The 15,487-nt window shown below is 50.5% G+C and overlaps 1 protein-coding gene across 2 annotated transcripts in view; it reads left to right on the top strand.

The window, feature by feature from the left end:
• The window catches only part of ATAD2B (ATPase family AAA domain containing 2B), a 346,160-nt gene that overhangs the window by 235,765 nt on the left and 94,908 nt on the right, over positions 1 to 15,487 (top strand). Inside the window, exons 19-21 of one of the 2 annotated variants that reach the window (XM_075341155.1) lie at positions 2,055 to 2,240; positions 10,064 to 10,199; positions 11,716 to 11,897. In XM_075341155.1, the coding sequence (XP_075197270.1) occupies positions 2,055 to 2,240; positions 10,064 to 10,199; positions 11,716 to 11,897 (504 nt within the window). Of the gene's footprint in view, positions 1 to 2,054; positions 2,241 to 10,063; positions 10,200 to 11,715; positions 11,913 to 15,487 lie in introns of both variants that reach the window. The other variant, XM_075341154.1, reaches the window with a different exon arrangement.

Below are 15,487 nucleotides of genomic sequence, written 5' to 3'. Positions count from 1 at the left end.
CACCATATCCGCGGTTCACATCCCCGGCGTAGAAAACTGGGAAGCAGACTTCCTCAGTCGCCAGGGCATGGACGCAGGGGAATGGTCCCTTCACCCGGACGTGTTTCAGGAAATCTGTCGCCGATGGGGAAGGCCGGACGTCGACCTAATGGCGTCCCGGCACAACAACAAGGTCCCAACCTTCATGGCACGGTCTCGCGATCAAAGAGCTCTAGCAGCAGACGCCCTAGTGCAAGATTGGTCGCAGTTCCGGCTCCCTTATGTGTTTCCACCTCTGGCACTCTTGCCCAGAGTGCTACGCAAGATCAGATCCGACTGCAGCCGCGTCGTACTCGTCGCTCCAGACTGGCCGAGGAGGGCGTGGTATCCGGATCTGTGGCATCTCACGGTCGGCCAACCGTGGGCACTACCAGACCGACCAGACTTACTGTCCCAAGGGCCGTTTTTCCATCGGAATTCTGCGGCCCTGAACCTGACTGTGTGGCCATTGAGTCCTGGATCCTAGCGTCTTCAGGCTTATCCCAAGGGGTCGTTGCCACCATGAGACAGGCTAGGAAGCCCACGTCTGCTAAGATCTACCACAGAACGTGGAGGATATTCTTATCCTGGTGCTCTGCTCAGGGAGTGTCTCCCTGGCCATTTGCATTGCCTACCTTTCTTTCTTTCCTGCAATCTGGGTTAGAAAAAGGTTTGTCGCTCGGCTCCCTTAAAGGACAAGTCTCGGCACTATCCGTCTTTTTTCAGAAGCGTCTAGCACGACTTTCTAAGGTGCGCACGTTCCTACAGGGGGTTTGCCATATCGTTCCCCCGTACAAGCGGCCGTTAGATCCATGGGATCTGAACAGGGTACTAGTTGCCCTCCAGAAGCCGCCCTTCGAGCCTCTGAGGGAGGTTTCACTTTCTAGACTATCACAGAAAGTGGCTTTTCTGGTAGCGATCACATCTCTTCGGAGAGTGTCTGAGCTAGCAGCGCTGTCTTCCAAGGCTCCCTTCCTGGTCTTCCACCAGGACAAGGTAGTGCTGCGCCCCATTCAGGAGTTTCTCCTGAAGGTGGTATCCTCTTTTCATCTTAATCAGGATATCTCTTTGCCTTCATTTTGTCCTCATGCAGTTCATCGGTATGAGAAGGATTTACATTTGTTAGATCTGGTGAGAGCACTCAGAATCTACATTTCCCGCACGGCGCCCCTGCGCCGTTCGGATGCACTCTTTGTCCTTGTCGCTGGTAAGCGCAAAGGGTCGCAGGCTTCTAAGGCCACCCTGGCTCGATGGATCAAAGAACCAATTCTTGAGGCCTACCGTTCTGCTGGGCTTCCGGTTCCATCAGGGCTGAAGGCCCATTCTACCAGAGCCGTGGGTGCGTCCTGGGCATTGCGACACCAGGCTACGGCTCAACAGGTGTGCCAGGCAGCTACCTGGTCGAGTCTGCACACTTTCACCAAACATTATCAGGTGCATACCTATGCTTCGGCGGACGCCAGCCTAGGTAGAAGAGTCCTGCAGGCGGCAGTTGCCTCCCCGTAGGGGAGGGCTGTCTTCGCAGCTCTAACATGAGGTATTTCTTTACCCACCCAGGGACAGCTTTTGGACGTCCCAATCGTCTGGGTCTCCCAATGGAGCGCCGAAGAAGAAGGGAATTTTGTTACTTACCGTAAATTCCTTTTCTTCTAGCTCCTATTGGGAGACCCAGCACCCGCCCTGTTGTCCTTCGGGACTTTTGGTTGTTTTTCGGGTACACATGTTGTTCATGTTGAACGGTTTTCAGTTCTCCGACGTTACTTCGGAGTGAATTTGTTTAAACCAGTTATTGGCTTTCCTCCTTCTTGCTTTTGCACTAAAACTGGTGAGCCAGTGATCCCACTGGGGGTGTATAGCCAGAAGGGGAGGGGCCTTACACTTTTTAGTGTAATTGCTTTGTGTGGCCTCCGGAGGCAGTGCTATACACCCAATCGTCTGGGTCTCCCAATAGGAGCTAGAAGAAAAGGAATTTACGGTAAGTAACAAAATTCCCTTCTTTTTAACAACACAATCCATTTAATGGTCTTGTTCTTCAGGTGTTCCGGGAGGCTCGGCGGACAGTGCCCAGTGTTGTTTACATGCCGCATATTGGCGACTGGTGGGAGGCTGTCAGCGAAACTGTGAGGGCTACCTTTCTGACGCTCCTGCAAGACATCCCCTCATTCTCTCCTATTTTACTACTGTCTACCTCTGAACTTGTGTACGCGGAGCTACCGGAGGAGGTAAGAAGCTGCTTGTGTGTCTGCGGGTGATGATTCATAGAAGCCCAAATTATTTGTCATTTGGGATAACTTTTCGATAAATATGTGCTCATGTACAATTTTGTTTGTCAGGGGGGATTATTCATCTTTGAACTACATTTATTGTTGATTTTTCGGTTTATAAGACGCACCGGATTATAAGGCGCACCCCAAATTTAGAGGAAATAAGAGGTTAATAAAAAAAAAAGGCGGGGGGGGGCTCTGTCTCACAACTCGTTAGTCTCTTACCAGGTGGGGGATGGCAGCGGTGGTGGAGCGGGGTCACAGGAGGCAGGGGCGGTGGTGGAAGAGGTGTCCCAGATGCTGTGAGCAAGGCATCTTCCAGAAACTGTCGGCGGTTCGGGCTTCAATGAAATGGCACCCGGAGTTAACGCGTGTGCACATTGAGAGATCAGCTAAATAACAAGCAGAGATCTCATCTGCGCACGCGCCACCTCCTGGTGCCATTTTCCTTAAGTCCGCTTCTGGGAGATCAATGGGCCGGAGACGGCGTGTGCACAGATGTACCAAGCCGAGATGTACTTGAGCCGAGAGCTCCATCTGTGCACCTGTCTCTTCCGGGTGCCATTATTTGAACCCCGCACCACCATCATTTTTAGGATGCCCCTGCCTCACAGCCTACCGCTAGCACAGCCTGCCGCCCCTCAGGCCCGGCCAGCACAGCCTGCCGCCCCTCAGGCCCGGCCAGCACAGCCTGCCGCCCCTCAGGCCCGGCCAGCACAGCCTGCCGCCCCTCAGGCCCGGCCAGCACAGCCTGCCGCCCCTCAGGCCCGGCCAGCACAGCCTGCCGCCCCTCAGGCCCGGCCAGCACAGCCTGCCGCCCCTCAGGCCCGGCCAGCACAGCCTGCCGCCCCTCAGGCCCGGCCAGCACAGCCTGCCGCCCCTCAGGCCCGGCCAGCACAGCCTGCCGCCCCTCAGGCCCGGCCAGCACAGCCTGCACCTCCTGCAACCCCTCTCCACCACCTCCCGGTAAGGTGCATTTAGATTTTAAGATGCACACCTCATTTTCCTCCCAATTTTTTGGGAGGAAAAGTGTGTCTTATAATCCAAAAAATAGGCTACATAAATAATGATGGTGGAGATGTCTTAAGAATAAGTCATCAGTGTCTTAGTCCTGGAACAAAAAACAAAGACCATTGCTCTAGAAGTGTACCTCACAGGTCACAATACAGCTGAAGTTGCCCCAGAACTTATTAAACCAAATGACCCATCTCTTCCAATAGAGTATTATTTCCATAGGGTTCTTTTGTACACTCTATTATCCAAAATGTATCTCTACCACATCCAATATTCAACTCTGGAATTTGTGTTTTTAGCATTTTTTTATTTTTTTGTAATAAGATAGTTTTCTTCGGCGCTCTATTGGGAGACCCAGACGATTGGGTGTACAGCACTGCCTCCGGAGGCCACACAAAGCAATTACACTAAAAAGTGTAAGGCCCCTCCCCTTCTGGCTATACACCCCCAGTGGGATCACTGGCTCACCAGTTTTCTGCTTTGTGCGAAGGAGGTCAGACATCCACGCATAGCTCCACTGTTTGTAGTCAGCAGTAGCTGCTGGCTATATCGGATGGAAGAAAAGAGGGCCCATATGGGGCCCCCAGCATGCTCCCTTCTCACCCGCGGTGGTGCTTGTAAGGTTGAGGTACCTATTGCTGGTACAGAGGCTGGAGCCCACATGCTGTTTTCCTTCCACATCCCCTGGAGGGCTCTGTGGAAGTGGGATCTTGCCGGCCCCCAAGCCCTGGGGCCGGGCTCCATCCACAGACCCAGAGAACCTGCTGGATTTGGAGCGGGAGTGCCGTTCAGGGACAAGGCCCTGCAACTTTCAGGTACTCTGTGTCCCCGGCAGGCACGGACACTCTCAAGGCTTGCTGAGCGTTATAGTGCGCCGGGGACAGTAGCGCTGTGCGCTGGGGTTAGGTCACTGCAGCTTTGCTGAGTGACGTTACATGTTGGGAACTACTGCGCCGACCGCTCCTGGAGCGGCGGCGCAGCTGCGACTTGTGGTGCGCCGGGGACTTTGCGCCGACCGCGCTTTTACGGCGGCGGCGCTTCTAACTTTAGCCCCCGGCTTCTGCGGCCTAGCGCCGCTTCGTTCCCGCCCCCACCCTGTCAATCAGGGTAGGGGAGAGACGCTGCTCAATCGGCAGCGCCGAGGGCTGGAGCTTTATTTACATGCTCCAGCCCTCTCACTAGGCACAGTGGGAAGCAGGCTTCCCGCTCTTCGTCTGTATACGCCTAGGGCCCGCCCCCCTTCTCCACAAGGACGCCGGCAGCCATTACACATGCGGTCTGGCTGGGGAAAGGCAGCAGGCTCTGGGAGACCCAGACTAAAGGGATTTCGGCGACCACACACCCGCTCCTAAGCGGGCGGTAAGCAGCACATTAGTGCTGGCCCCACTAGTGCCTCAGTGTTATATTAGTGTACTTTTTTCTTGGTACCATATATATATATATAGTTGCACTGTAAGGTCGCTTCTTGGCTGGACACCCTGTACTGCTCTGAGGAGGCAGCAACATGTCATCCGCAAAACGCAAGGGTGCCAAGGCACGGGCTGTATACATTGCTTGTACAGCATGTGGGGCTAATCTACCAGCAGGCTCCAACGACTCTCATTGTGTGCAATGTTCAGTCCCAGTGGCACTTCGTCAGCCAGAGCCTATGGTGGTAGTGGCCCAGGCAGAGACGCCTGTGAACCCTGCCCCGGTGACGGGGACAGACTTTGCAGTTTTTGCCGATAAAATGTCTGTGACTATGACAAAAATCCTGGAGACCTTGCAGTCCAGGCCAGTTACTCAGATCATGGACACTGCTGTGCCTATGTTCCCCGGTCCCCCTCAGTTGGAACTAATCCGTACTTCAAGGGGGTCTCAAGCATCACAGGCTGAAGTCTCTGACTCAGATGACAGTCCCAGGCAGCCTAAGCGAGCTCGCTGGGAAAGACCCTCGACGTCATCACACTGCTCAGGGTCTCAGCGAGCAGAGTCTCTCTGTGATGAGACTGAGGACGGTGATCAGGATTCTAATCCTGAAGCCCCTCTCAATCTGGATGCCCCTGATGGTGACGCCATGGTTAATGACCTTATATCGGCAATTAATAGGCTGTTGGATATTTCTCCCCCAGCTCCTTCAGCAGAGGAGGCAGCTGCACAGCAGGAGAAGTTCCATTTCCTGTATCCCAAGCGTAAATTAAGTGCTTTTTTGGACCACTCTGACTTCAGAGAATCAATCCAGAAACACGACGCTCATCCAGACAAGCGTTTCTCTAAACGTTCTAAGGATACCCGTTATCCTTTTCCCTCTGAGGTGGCCAAACGCTGGACCCAGTGTCCAAAGGTGGATCCCCCAATTTCCAAGCTTGCGGCTAGATCCATAGTCGCAGTAGAGGATGGCGCTTCACTTAAAGATGCCAACGACAGACAGATGGACCTTTGGTTGAAATCTGTCTATGAAGCTATCGGCGCGTCGTTTGCTCCAGCATTCGCGGCCGTGTGGGCACTCCAAGCTATTTCAGCTGGTTTAGCACAGGTGGATGCTGTCATACATCCAGCAGTACCGCAGGTGGCGTCCCTAACTTCGCAAATGTCTGCGTTTGCGACCTATGCTATCAATGCTGTCCTAGAATCTACGAGCCGTACCGCTATGGCGTCCGCCAATTCTGTGGTTTTGCGCAGAGCCTTGTGGTTAAAGGACTGGAAAGCAGATGCTGGTTCCAAAAAATGCTTAACCAGCTTGCCATTATCTAGAGACAGACTGTTTGGTGAGCCATTGGCTGAAATCATAAAACAGTCCAAGGGTAAGGACTCTTCCTTACCACAGCCCAGGGCAAGTAAACCTCAACAGAAAAAGTGGCAGTCGAGGTTTCGCTCCTTTCGAGGCTCGGGCAAGGCCCAATTCTCCTCGTCCAAAAGGACTCAGAAAGAACAAGGGAGCTCAGATTCCTGGCGGGCTCACTCACGCCCCAGGAAAGCAAATGGAGGAACCGCTTCCAAAGCGGCTACCTCATGACTTTCGGCCTCCTCCCTCCGCATCCTCGGTCGGTGGCAGGCTCTCCCGCTTTTGCGACATTTGGCTGTCACAGGTCAAAGACCGGTGGGTAACAGACGTTTTGTCTCGCGGGTACAGAATCGAGTTCAGTTCTCGGCCTCCACTTCGGTTCTTCAGAACCTCCCCACACCCCAACCGAGCAGATGCCCTGCTGCAGGCGGTGGACTCTCTAAGAGCAGAAGGAGTCGTGATCCCTGTCCCCCCTCAGGAACGGGGGCGAGGATTTTACTCCAATCTCTTTGTGGTTCCAAAAAAGGACGGCTCATTCCGTCCTGTTCTGGACCTAAAGCTGCTCAACAAGCATGTGAACGCCAGGCGGTTCCGGATGGAATCCCTCCGCTCAGTCATTGCCTCAATGTCTCAAGGAGATTTCCTAGCATCAATAGACATCAAAGATGCTTATCTCCACGTGCCGATTGCTACAGAGCACCAACGCTTTCTACGCTTCGTGATAGGAGACGACCATCTTCAGTTCGTAGCTCTGCCATTTGGTCTGGCGACAGCCCCTCGGGTGTTCACCAAGATCATGGCGGCAGTGGTAGCAGTCTTGCACTCTCACGGACACTCTGTGATCCCTTACTTGGACGATCTACTGGTCAAGGCACCCTCTCAAGAGGCATGCCAACTCAGCCTGAATGTTGCACTGGAGACTCTCCAGGCGTTCGGGTGGATCATCAACTTCCCAAAGTCAAATCTGTCACCGACCCAATCACTAACGTATCTTGGCATGGAGTTTCATACTCTCTCAGCGATAGTGAAGCTTCCGCTGGACAAGCAGCGGTCTCTACAGCTGGGGTGCAGGCTCTCCTTCAAAGTCAGTCGCACTCCTTAAGACGCCTCATGCACTTCCTCGGGAAGATGGTGGCGGCAATAGAGGCGGTTCCGTTTGCGCAGTTTCATCTGCGTCCACTTCAATGGGACATTCTCCGCCAATGGGACGGGAAGTCAACATCCCTGGACAGGAAAGTCTCCCTTTCCCAGACGGCCAAGGACTCTCTGCAGTGGTGGCTCCTTTCCACCTCATTATCACAGGGAAGATCCTTCCTACCACCGTCCTGGGCGGTGGTCACGACAGACGCGAGTCTGTCAGGGTGGGGAGCAGTGTTTCTCCACCACAGGGCTCAGGGTACGTGGACTCAGCAGGAGTCCACCCTTCAGATCAATGTTCTGGAAATCAGAGCAGTGTATCTTGCCCTACTAGCCTTCCAACAGTGGCTGGAAGGGAAGCAGATCCGAATTCAATCGGACAACTCCACAGCGGTGGCATACATCAATCACCAAGGGGGGACACGCAGTCGGCAAGCCTTCCAGGAAGTCCGGCGGATTATGATGTGGGTGGAAGCCACGGCCTCCACCATATCCGCGGTTCACATCCCCGGCGTAGAAAACTGGGAAGCAGACTTCCTCAGTCGCCAGGGCATGGACGCAGGGGAATGGTCCCTTCACCCGGACGTGTTTCAGGAAATCTGTCGCCGATGGGGAAGGCCGGACGTCGACCTAATGGCGTCCCGGCACAACAACAAGGTCCCAACCTTCATGGCACGGTCTCGCGATCAAAGAGCTCTAGCAGCAGACGCCCTAGTGCAAGATTGGTCGCAGTTCCGGCTCCCTTATGTGTTTCCACCTCTGGCACTCTTGCCCAGAGTGTTACGCAAGATCAGATCCGACTGCAGCCGCGTCATACTCGTCGCTCCAGACTGGCCGAGGAGGGCGTGGTATCCGGATCTGTGGCATCTCACGGTCGGCCAACCGTGGGCACTACCAGACCGACCAGACTTACTGTCCCAAGGGCCTTTTTTCCATCGGAATTCTGCGGCCCTGAACCTGACTGTGTGGCCATTGAGTCCTGGATCCTAGCGTCTTCAGGCTTACCCCAAGGGGTCGTTGCCACCATGAGACAGGCTAGGAAACCCACGTCTGCTAAGATCTACCACAGAACGTGGAGGATATTCTTATCCTGGTGCTCTGCTCAGGGAGTGTCTCCCTGGCCATTTGCATTGCCTACCTTTCTTTCTTTCCTGCAATCTGGGTTAGAAAAAGGTTTGTCGCTCGGCTCCCTTAAAGGACAAGTCTCGGCGCTATCCGTCTTTTTTCAGAAGCGTCTAGCACGACTTTCTCAGGTGCGCACGTTCCTACAGGGGGTTTGCCATATCGTTCCCCCGTACAAGCGGCCGTTAGATCCATGGGATCTGAACAGGGTACTAGTTGCCCTCCAGAAGCCGCCCTTCGAGCCTCTGAGGGAGGTTTCACTTTCTAGACTATCACAGAAAGTGGCTTTTCTGGTAGCGATCACATCTCTTCGGAGAGTGTCTGAGCTAGCAGCGCTGTCTTCCAAGGCTCCCTTCCTGGTCTTCCACCAGGACAAGGTAGTGCTGCGCCCCATTCAGGAGTTTCTCCCGAAGGTGGTATCCTCTTTTCATCTTAATCAGGATATCTCTTTGCCTTCGTTTTGTCCTCATGCAGTTCATCGGTATGAGAAGGATTTACATTTGTTAGATCTGGTGAGAGCACTCAGAATCTACATTTCCCGCACGGCGCCCCTGCGCCGTTCGGATGCACTCTTTGTCCTTGTCGCTGGTAAGCGCAAAGGGTCGCAGGCTTCTAAGGCCACCCTGGCTCGATGGATCAAAGAACCAATTCTTGAAGCCTACCGTTCTGCTGGGCTTCCGGTTCCATCAGGGCTGAAGGCCCATTCTACCAGAGCCGTGGGTGCGTCCTGGGCATTGCGACACCAGGCTACGGCTCAACAGGTGTGCCAGGCAGCTACCTGGTCGAGTCTGCACACTTTCACCAAACATTATCAGGTGCATACCTATGCTTCGGCGGACGCCAGCCTAGGTAGAAGAGTCCTGCAGGCGGCAGTTGCCTCCCCGTAGGGGAGGGCTGTCTTTGCAGCTCTAACATGAGGTATTTCTTTACCCACCCAGGGACAGCTTTTGGACGTCCCAATCGTCTGGGTCTCCCAATAGAGCGCCGAAGAAGAAGGGAATTTTGTTACTTACCGTAAATTCCTTTTCTTCTAGCTCTTATTGGGAGGCCCAGCACCCGCCCTGTTGTCCTTCGGGATTTTTGGTTTGTTTGCGGGTACACATGTTGTTCATGTTGAACGGTTTTCAGTTCTCCGATGTTACTCGGAGTGAATTTGTTTAAACCAGTTATTGGCTTTCCTCCTTCTTGCTTTTGCACTAAAACTGGTGAGCCAGTGATCCCACTGGGGGTGTATAGCCAGAAGGGGAGGGGCCTTACACTTTTTAGTGTAATTGCTTTGTGTGGCCTCCGGAGGCAGTGCTGTACACCCAATCGTCTGGGTCTCCCAATAAGAGCTAGAAGAAAAGGAATTTACGGTAAGTAACAAAATTCCCTTCTTCCATTTAAAGCCAGTTGTTTGTGCTTCCAGGATCGCGCACGTTCTCCGCTCTCTCCAATACTTTGGAACACGTCATGTTTTCTGAGCTCTTAAATTGTTTTTGCTGCTAAATTGTAGCTATGAAGCCAAACACACTGAGCTCATAATGGCTTTTTATTCATCTTTTGTGCCCCGGTAATGCACTTAAGTGAAACAAGTTGTTCCATCGTCCTCCTTGTTTACCGCTGTTCATGGCTTCTCACCACCACACAGAATATTCCTCCGTACTCAGTGTCATTATTTTATTGGGTTTCACTTTTTTTGAGTTCAGACAATAATGTTTCAATAGTTTTTTGCCTGTTTAAATCAATTTTTCTTTTCCTGCAGGTGAAGTATATTTTCAGGGCTCAGTATGAAGAGGTTTTTAACATCTCCAGACCCAGTGAAGACGACCGGTGGAAATTTTTCCAAGATTTGATTCTCAGTCAGGCTGCTATGCCCCCTCCAAAAAGGAAAAAGACTGGTAAGTTTCAAAGGAAAAGTGTTTCCCAACCAAAGTCCCGTGGATCTTAATCAGGGGTCTAATGTAATATGGCAGCTGCAGTTTGCAGTTACTGAAAATCATTTAGCATTGGGGCAGATAATCCATTCAGCACTTGTCCATTTTAGCGATACTATCTGTTGGGGGGCCTCTTGACTCTTCCCTGATCTATTATGTCAGGGTAATAGAAGGCTTGGGCATGTTGAATCCCTTGTTCCTTACTCTTAAAGTTTCAGAACAGATGACTTGCCTCTCCCTGCATGGACAAATGAGTGATGTGTTTTTTCCCACCTAAAATTAGGATGATCCCCCCCCACCACTATCCTTGACTCAAGCCTATTATGCGTTCTCCCTTGGCTCAAACTTTATAATGTTCCCCAGCATTTCAGACCTAGCATGTTTTTCTCCAGCTCAAGCTTGGCATGCATCATCCATCAACCTTCCCATTTTAGGCTTAGCCTGCTTCTCTTCCTAATCCTTCTTAAATCAAGATTAGCCTGCTTCTTCTATCATCATTCCCAGCTCTACCTTACTCTCCTTCTGTCTTCTTCCTTCCAGCTCAAGTTTAGCTTTTTTTTTCCACCTCATCTTTCCCAGTTCAAGCTTTAACGTGCTTCTTCAAACATTCCTTGAAGCTCACTCTCCTTCTCCTCTCATCCTCCCCAGGCACCAGCTTAGACTTCTTCCCCCCCCCATCCTTCCTAGCTAAAGCTTAGACTTTGCACTCAAGCCTGGCTTTCTTCCCACCCCCCCACCCCCCATCCTTCCTGGCTCAAGCTTAACCTTCTCCCCCAACCCCCTCCTCCAAGCCTTCCTGGCTGAAGCTTAGCTTTCTTTTCACCCCCATCCTCTCTTTGTCAAGCTTAACCTTCTTTTCCGCCATCCTTCGTGGGTCAAGCTTGGCCTTCTTTCCCCCCATAATTTGTGGCTGAAGCTTAGCCGCCTTTTCCTTCATCCTTCGTGGCTGAAGCTTATCCTTCTTTTCCCCCATCCTTCGTGGCTGAAGCTTATCCTTCTTTTCCACCATCCTTCGTGGCTGAAGCTTATCCTTCTTTTCCCCCATCCTTCGTGGCTGAAGCTTAGCCTTCTTTTCCCCCATACTTCGTGGCTGATGCTTGACCTTTTTTTTCCCTCCATCCTTCCTGGCTGGAGCTTGGCCTTCTTTTCCCCCTATCCTTCCTGGCTGAAGCTTGGCCTTCTTTTCCACCATCGTTCCCCACTGTAGCTCAAGCCTAGCTCGCCTCTATTTTCCCCAGCGCCTTACTCAAGCCAAGTAGTTGGCATCTCATCAGTTCGGCAGTAAGTAGACGCCGTTAGATTAGAAATGTTGAGAGAGTATCAATTTGTATAAACCAGTAACACAAACCTTTACACTGCATACTGGTCCACTATATTCACGGATGCCTTCAATCCATGTAGATAGACACAATTTACAATTTTTTAACATGTCAATCTAACATTAATGTCCACCATGGCTTCTTTTTCTTTTTTCCTCCAGCATTACAATCCTTAGAGGTCCTACCCCCTGCCCCGTCACCGCCGCCACGTCTGCTTTCCGAGGTGGAGACTCAAAAGATGGAAGACAACGAGGAAAACACTTTGAGGGAATTAAGGCTCTTCCTCAGGGACGTCACCAAGCGACTGGCCACCGATAAGCGGTTTAACCTCTTCAGCAAACCGGTGGATATTGAAGAGGTCTTGTTTCAATAATGCACAAACAATGAAGCGGATTGTATCATTAGTCTTAACTCGTTGGATGCGGTCACAGTCGTGAGCCAGTGACCGGAAAATCTCCTATTTAATCTGAGCTTTGTTGCGTATTTGGTCAAATTCTGTTTTTTGTTTTTTTTTGTTTTTGTTTTTTTTTTTTGTTTTTTTTTTGCAATAATAAAAACACAAATTTCGGATACGAATAAAAAAGCACAAAACAAATCTGCATACTGAGGTCCCACATGGGAAATAGGGGCCAAGCTCACACGACTGACATTGAAGGTCCAGGAATGAACCAAAAGGTCCAAAACTGCTACAGGTTTCTTACCCTGGCCAAAATACGGCGTACAGGGCAGGAAACCTGCGGCCGGTCTGGACAATATGGGGGTTTTTTTAGGACCGTGAATGCCAGACATTTGCAACCATCCGAACTTTGCTGTCCCCTGTAGACTGGAATAAAGCTACATTTGCAAAATACGAAGCTGGTAGAAATGTAGCATTATTTAAAGGGGCTCTCTGCAAATAAAATGTACTCCTATAATGGAATATTCGGCAACTTTCCGATATAGTTTTACAGCAGAGAATGATCCAGAGGCGGATTATGTCCTGCCCATGCAACCGCAGCACAAGAAATGGGAGCCATGATTTTCTGCAGCACGCAACCCTTAACGGATATGTTCTGCCTCCAGTCCCCGATAGCAGAAGATTATTAGAGACTAATAAACAGTAATGTCTCTAATATCCAGTCCCTATCCAGCCCTTCTCTCTGTGATGTGCTTCCCGCTGCCATTTTTGTGTTTTTATTATGTGCGACCAGAGATGAGACGACTGAGTTAAGGCTATACACATATATTTAAAAAAAAAAAGTTCTTCAGCAAAATTTTAAACGTTTTGTCAAAATTTCAAAAACAAAATTTAGAAAATTCCCAATTGTTTATACGATCAAAGCAGTAGTGAAATTGGAGAAGAAAATATTTTATCGACTATAAAGTCCGCTTCTGTGCATGTCCGTGCAACCTGGATCACCGGCTGACTCCAAGGCCCGGGCAGGGGAAGGTCTTGTCAGCAGCTTTTCTATACGGTATAGCATGGAGTGTAAAGAGGGAGAAGAGACCGCTGTAGGCATCCCATCACTGCAGTAGGGTATAGACATCCACACATCTACGATTCTGCATCAGGGAGTAAAATATTCCTGGACGTTACCCAGGAAGAGTCGGGCGGCAGCACGTGCTAGTATAATGTAGTGTGGGGCTCTGTCCTCTACTTCTTCTGTGCCGCACCTGGACTATTTTCTGTAATATATTAATCTTGTTTATTAAAATATACAGTTTAGACTTGGGCATATTTGGTTCTTTGGACCCCCCCCCCCATCCATTCTGATGCGTCAGAAGTTTTTGCCTCCAAAAAAACCCTTGTTGTGAACCTGAGCTGGGCTTCACCTGCACAGCAGCGCTCCCTACTACCCAGCTGTGAACTAAACTGCAGCATGGTCTCGTTCACTTAATGCAGCTGCCCTAAATATGTGCCGTAGCCCCCTTTATTATTGAGCGGACCCAGTGATATAAAGTAATGACATACAGTAGTTACTCTGTGACTTGGTTGTGAAGTGGGGGATGGGTGAGCAATAAAAGTCTGGTTTACGTTATGCTCTATATGGTTCCATGGGTTTTGGGTTTTGTTCTGCAATGACTTATGAGTAAAATTGATGCGGTCCAGCTGCCATGTCAGATTGCCCGGCTCATAACTATCCTTTATTTGATTAGCCGGCACGTGTAGTACTCACAACGATGACATTGCACCAGGCCTGCTGATCAAAAGGGTCGGGGATGCCGTCAAGTAAGAGGGGCGATTCTCAGGGCACCTGTCCGACTGCAACAAATTACTGACCTGACTGCAAAACAATTTGCACCGGTTCAGATGATGAGAGGTTGCCTGAATTTGACATCCTCTGCTCATGACCGGGTGGGGTGAAGGGTGTTGTCGAAGCTTTAGGCAGACGTCACAATCATACGTGATTACCAGGGCTGGCTATTAAGGTAATGTTCATCTCTTCTGCAGAGAAGAAATGAAACGTTGCATGGATCCCTGTTGGGTACCCTAGGTTAGCAGCTTCGTGCTATGGCACGTGGGGTCTAGTTTTACTTACATCCAAATCTACAGTGTGTCCACCCATATCCTGTCCACCGCTATTAACTTGAGAACGGCGGCAGCTATAGGCATAGAAGTGGTGTCTAGGTATAGTAAAGCAGCCATGCGCTACGCAATGAAGCCACCTATAGCGCCACCTGGTGGAAAACGGAGTTAGCATTTTTATGTCAAACAAGGAACGAGAGAGGGAAAAAAAAAAGTGAATTACAAAGTTGTAGGGCATCATCAATTCAATACGAATCGACACCTTGCATACAGAAATGCGATGATTAAATCGTGTAAAACTCACAAGGCTGCGGACGTGAAGCGATACCTCATGGAGACCTTCCTACAAGTCATTGGGTATGGAGGCTGTGTGCAGTGGCCTCCACCCTCACCTGACCTGACCCCATTGGACTTCTTTCTGTGAGGTCACATCAAACAGCAGGTGTATGTGACCCCTTCACCAACATTGCAGGACCTACGACGACATATCACAGATGCTTGTGCAAACGTGTCACCTGCCATATTGCACAACGTGCAGCAAGATACAGTATGCTGTCCAGAGTCCAGATGTGCATTGCAGCTGACTGGGGACACTTAGAGCATCAAAGTTAAATGAGCGCCATATGCGTGACCAGCATTCAGTGTTTTGGGGGGGTCATGAGTTTCATATCATAGCATTTCTGTATGCAAGGTGTCGATTCGTATTGAATTGATGATGCCCTACAACTTTGTAATTCACTTTTTTTCTCTATTTCGTTCTGTTTTCGAGAGAAAAAGGCTAACTCCGTTGTTTTCCACCCGGTGGCGCTATAGGTGGTTTCATTGCGTAGCGCACTTTACTATACCTAGACACCACTTCTATGCCTATAGCTTCCGCCGTTCTCAAGTTAATGGCGGTGGACAGAATATAGGTGGACACACTGTATAGCCCTGTTAACCGTCTATAGGACAGTACTTTACTTTCCTTTTGCAGGATGACTAAAGCAAGAGGAAATTGATCTTTGCTGATTCTGAAAGTCCCCGGTGTTTTTGGCGGAGCGTTAAACTTACCCGGATTGTAGGAGACATCCTCTCATTAAGGAAAAAAAAAAAGCACATGGCTTTGTAATCTCTCTGCCGGGGTCTCCAGTCCCCCATCACCTATGATGGCTTTCAATACCTTGGAGTCAGTCGGGGGGTCCGCTGCACGGTTTGTGTTGTCTTGATGCCTGTGTTTTCAAAAAAAAAGAAATGGCTGCTCATTGGATAGCATTAGTTCATCCGCTTCTCATAATTTCTGTTTAATCCTTGCAGCATGCCGTTTTATGACGCCCTCATAATATCTGCTACATAATCTTGTGTCCATGAGGTTTTCTTTTGCATGAGCTGGTGACTTTTGCAGGAGTTGCTGCCCCTCCTTCCCCGGCATTCAGGGATATGACTGACCG

Source organism: Anomaloglossus baeobatrachus, chromosome 3, assembly GCF_048569485.1.
Source record: "Anomaloglossus baeobatrachus isolate aAnoBae1 chromosome 3, aAnoBae1.hap1, whole genome shotgun sequence".
Classification (NCBI taxonomy): Eukaryota; Metazoa; Chordata; class Amphibia; order Anura; family Aromobatidae; genus Anomaloglossus; species Anomaloglossus baeobatrachus.
This window is presented reverse-complemented; position numbering and strand designations above follow the sequence as displayed.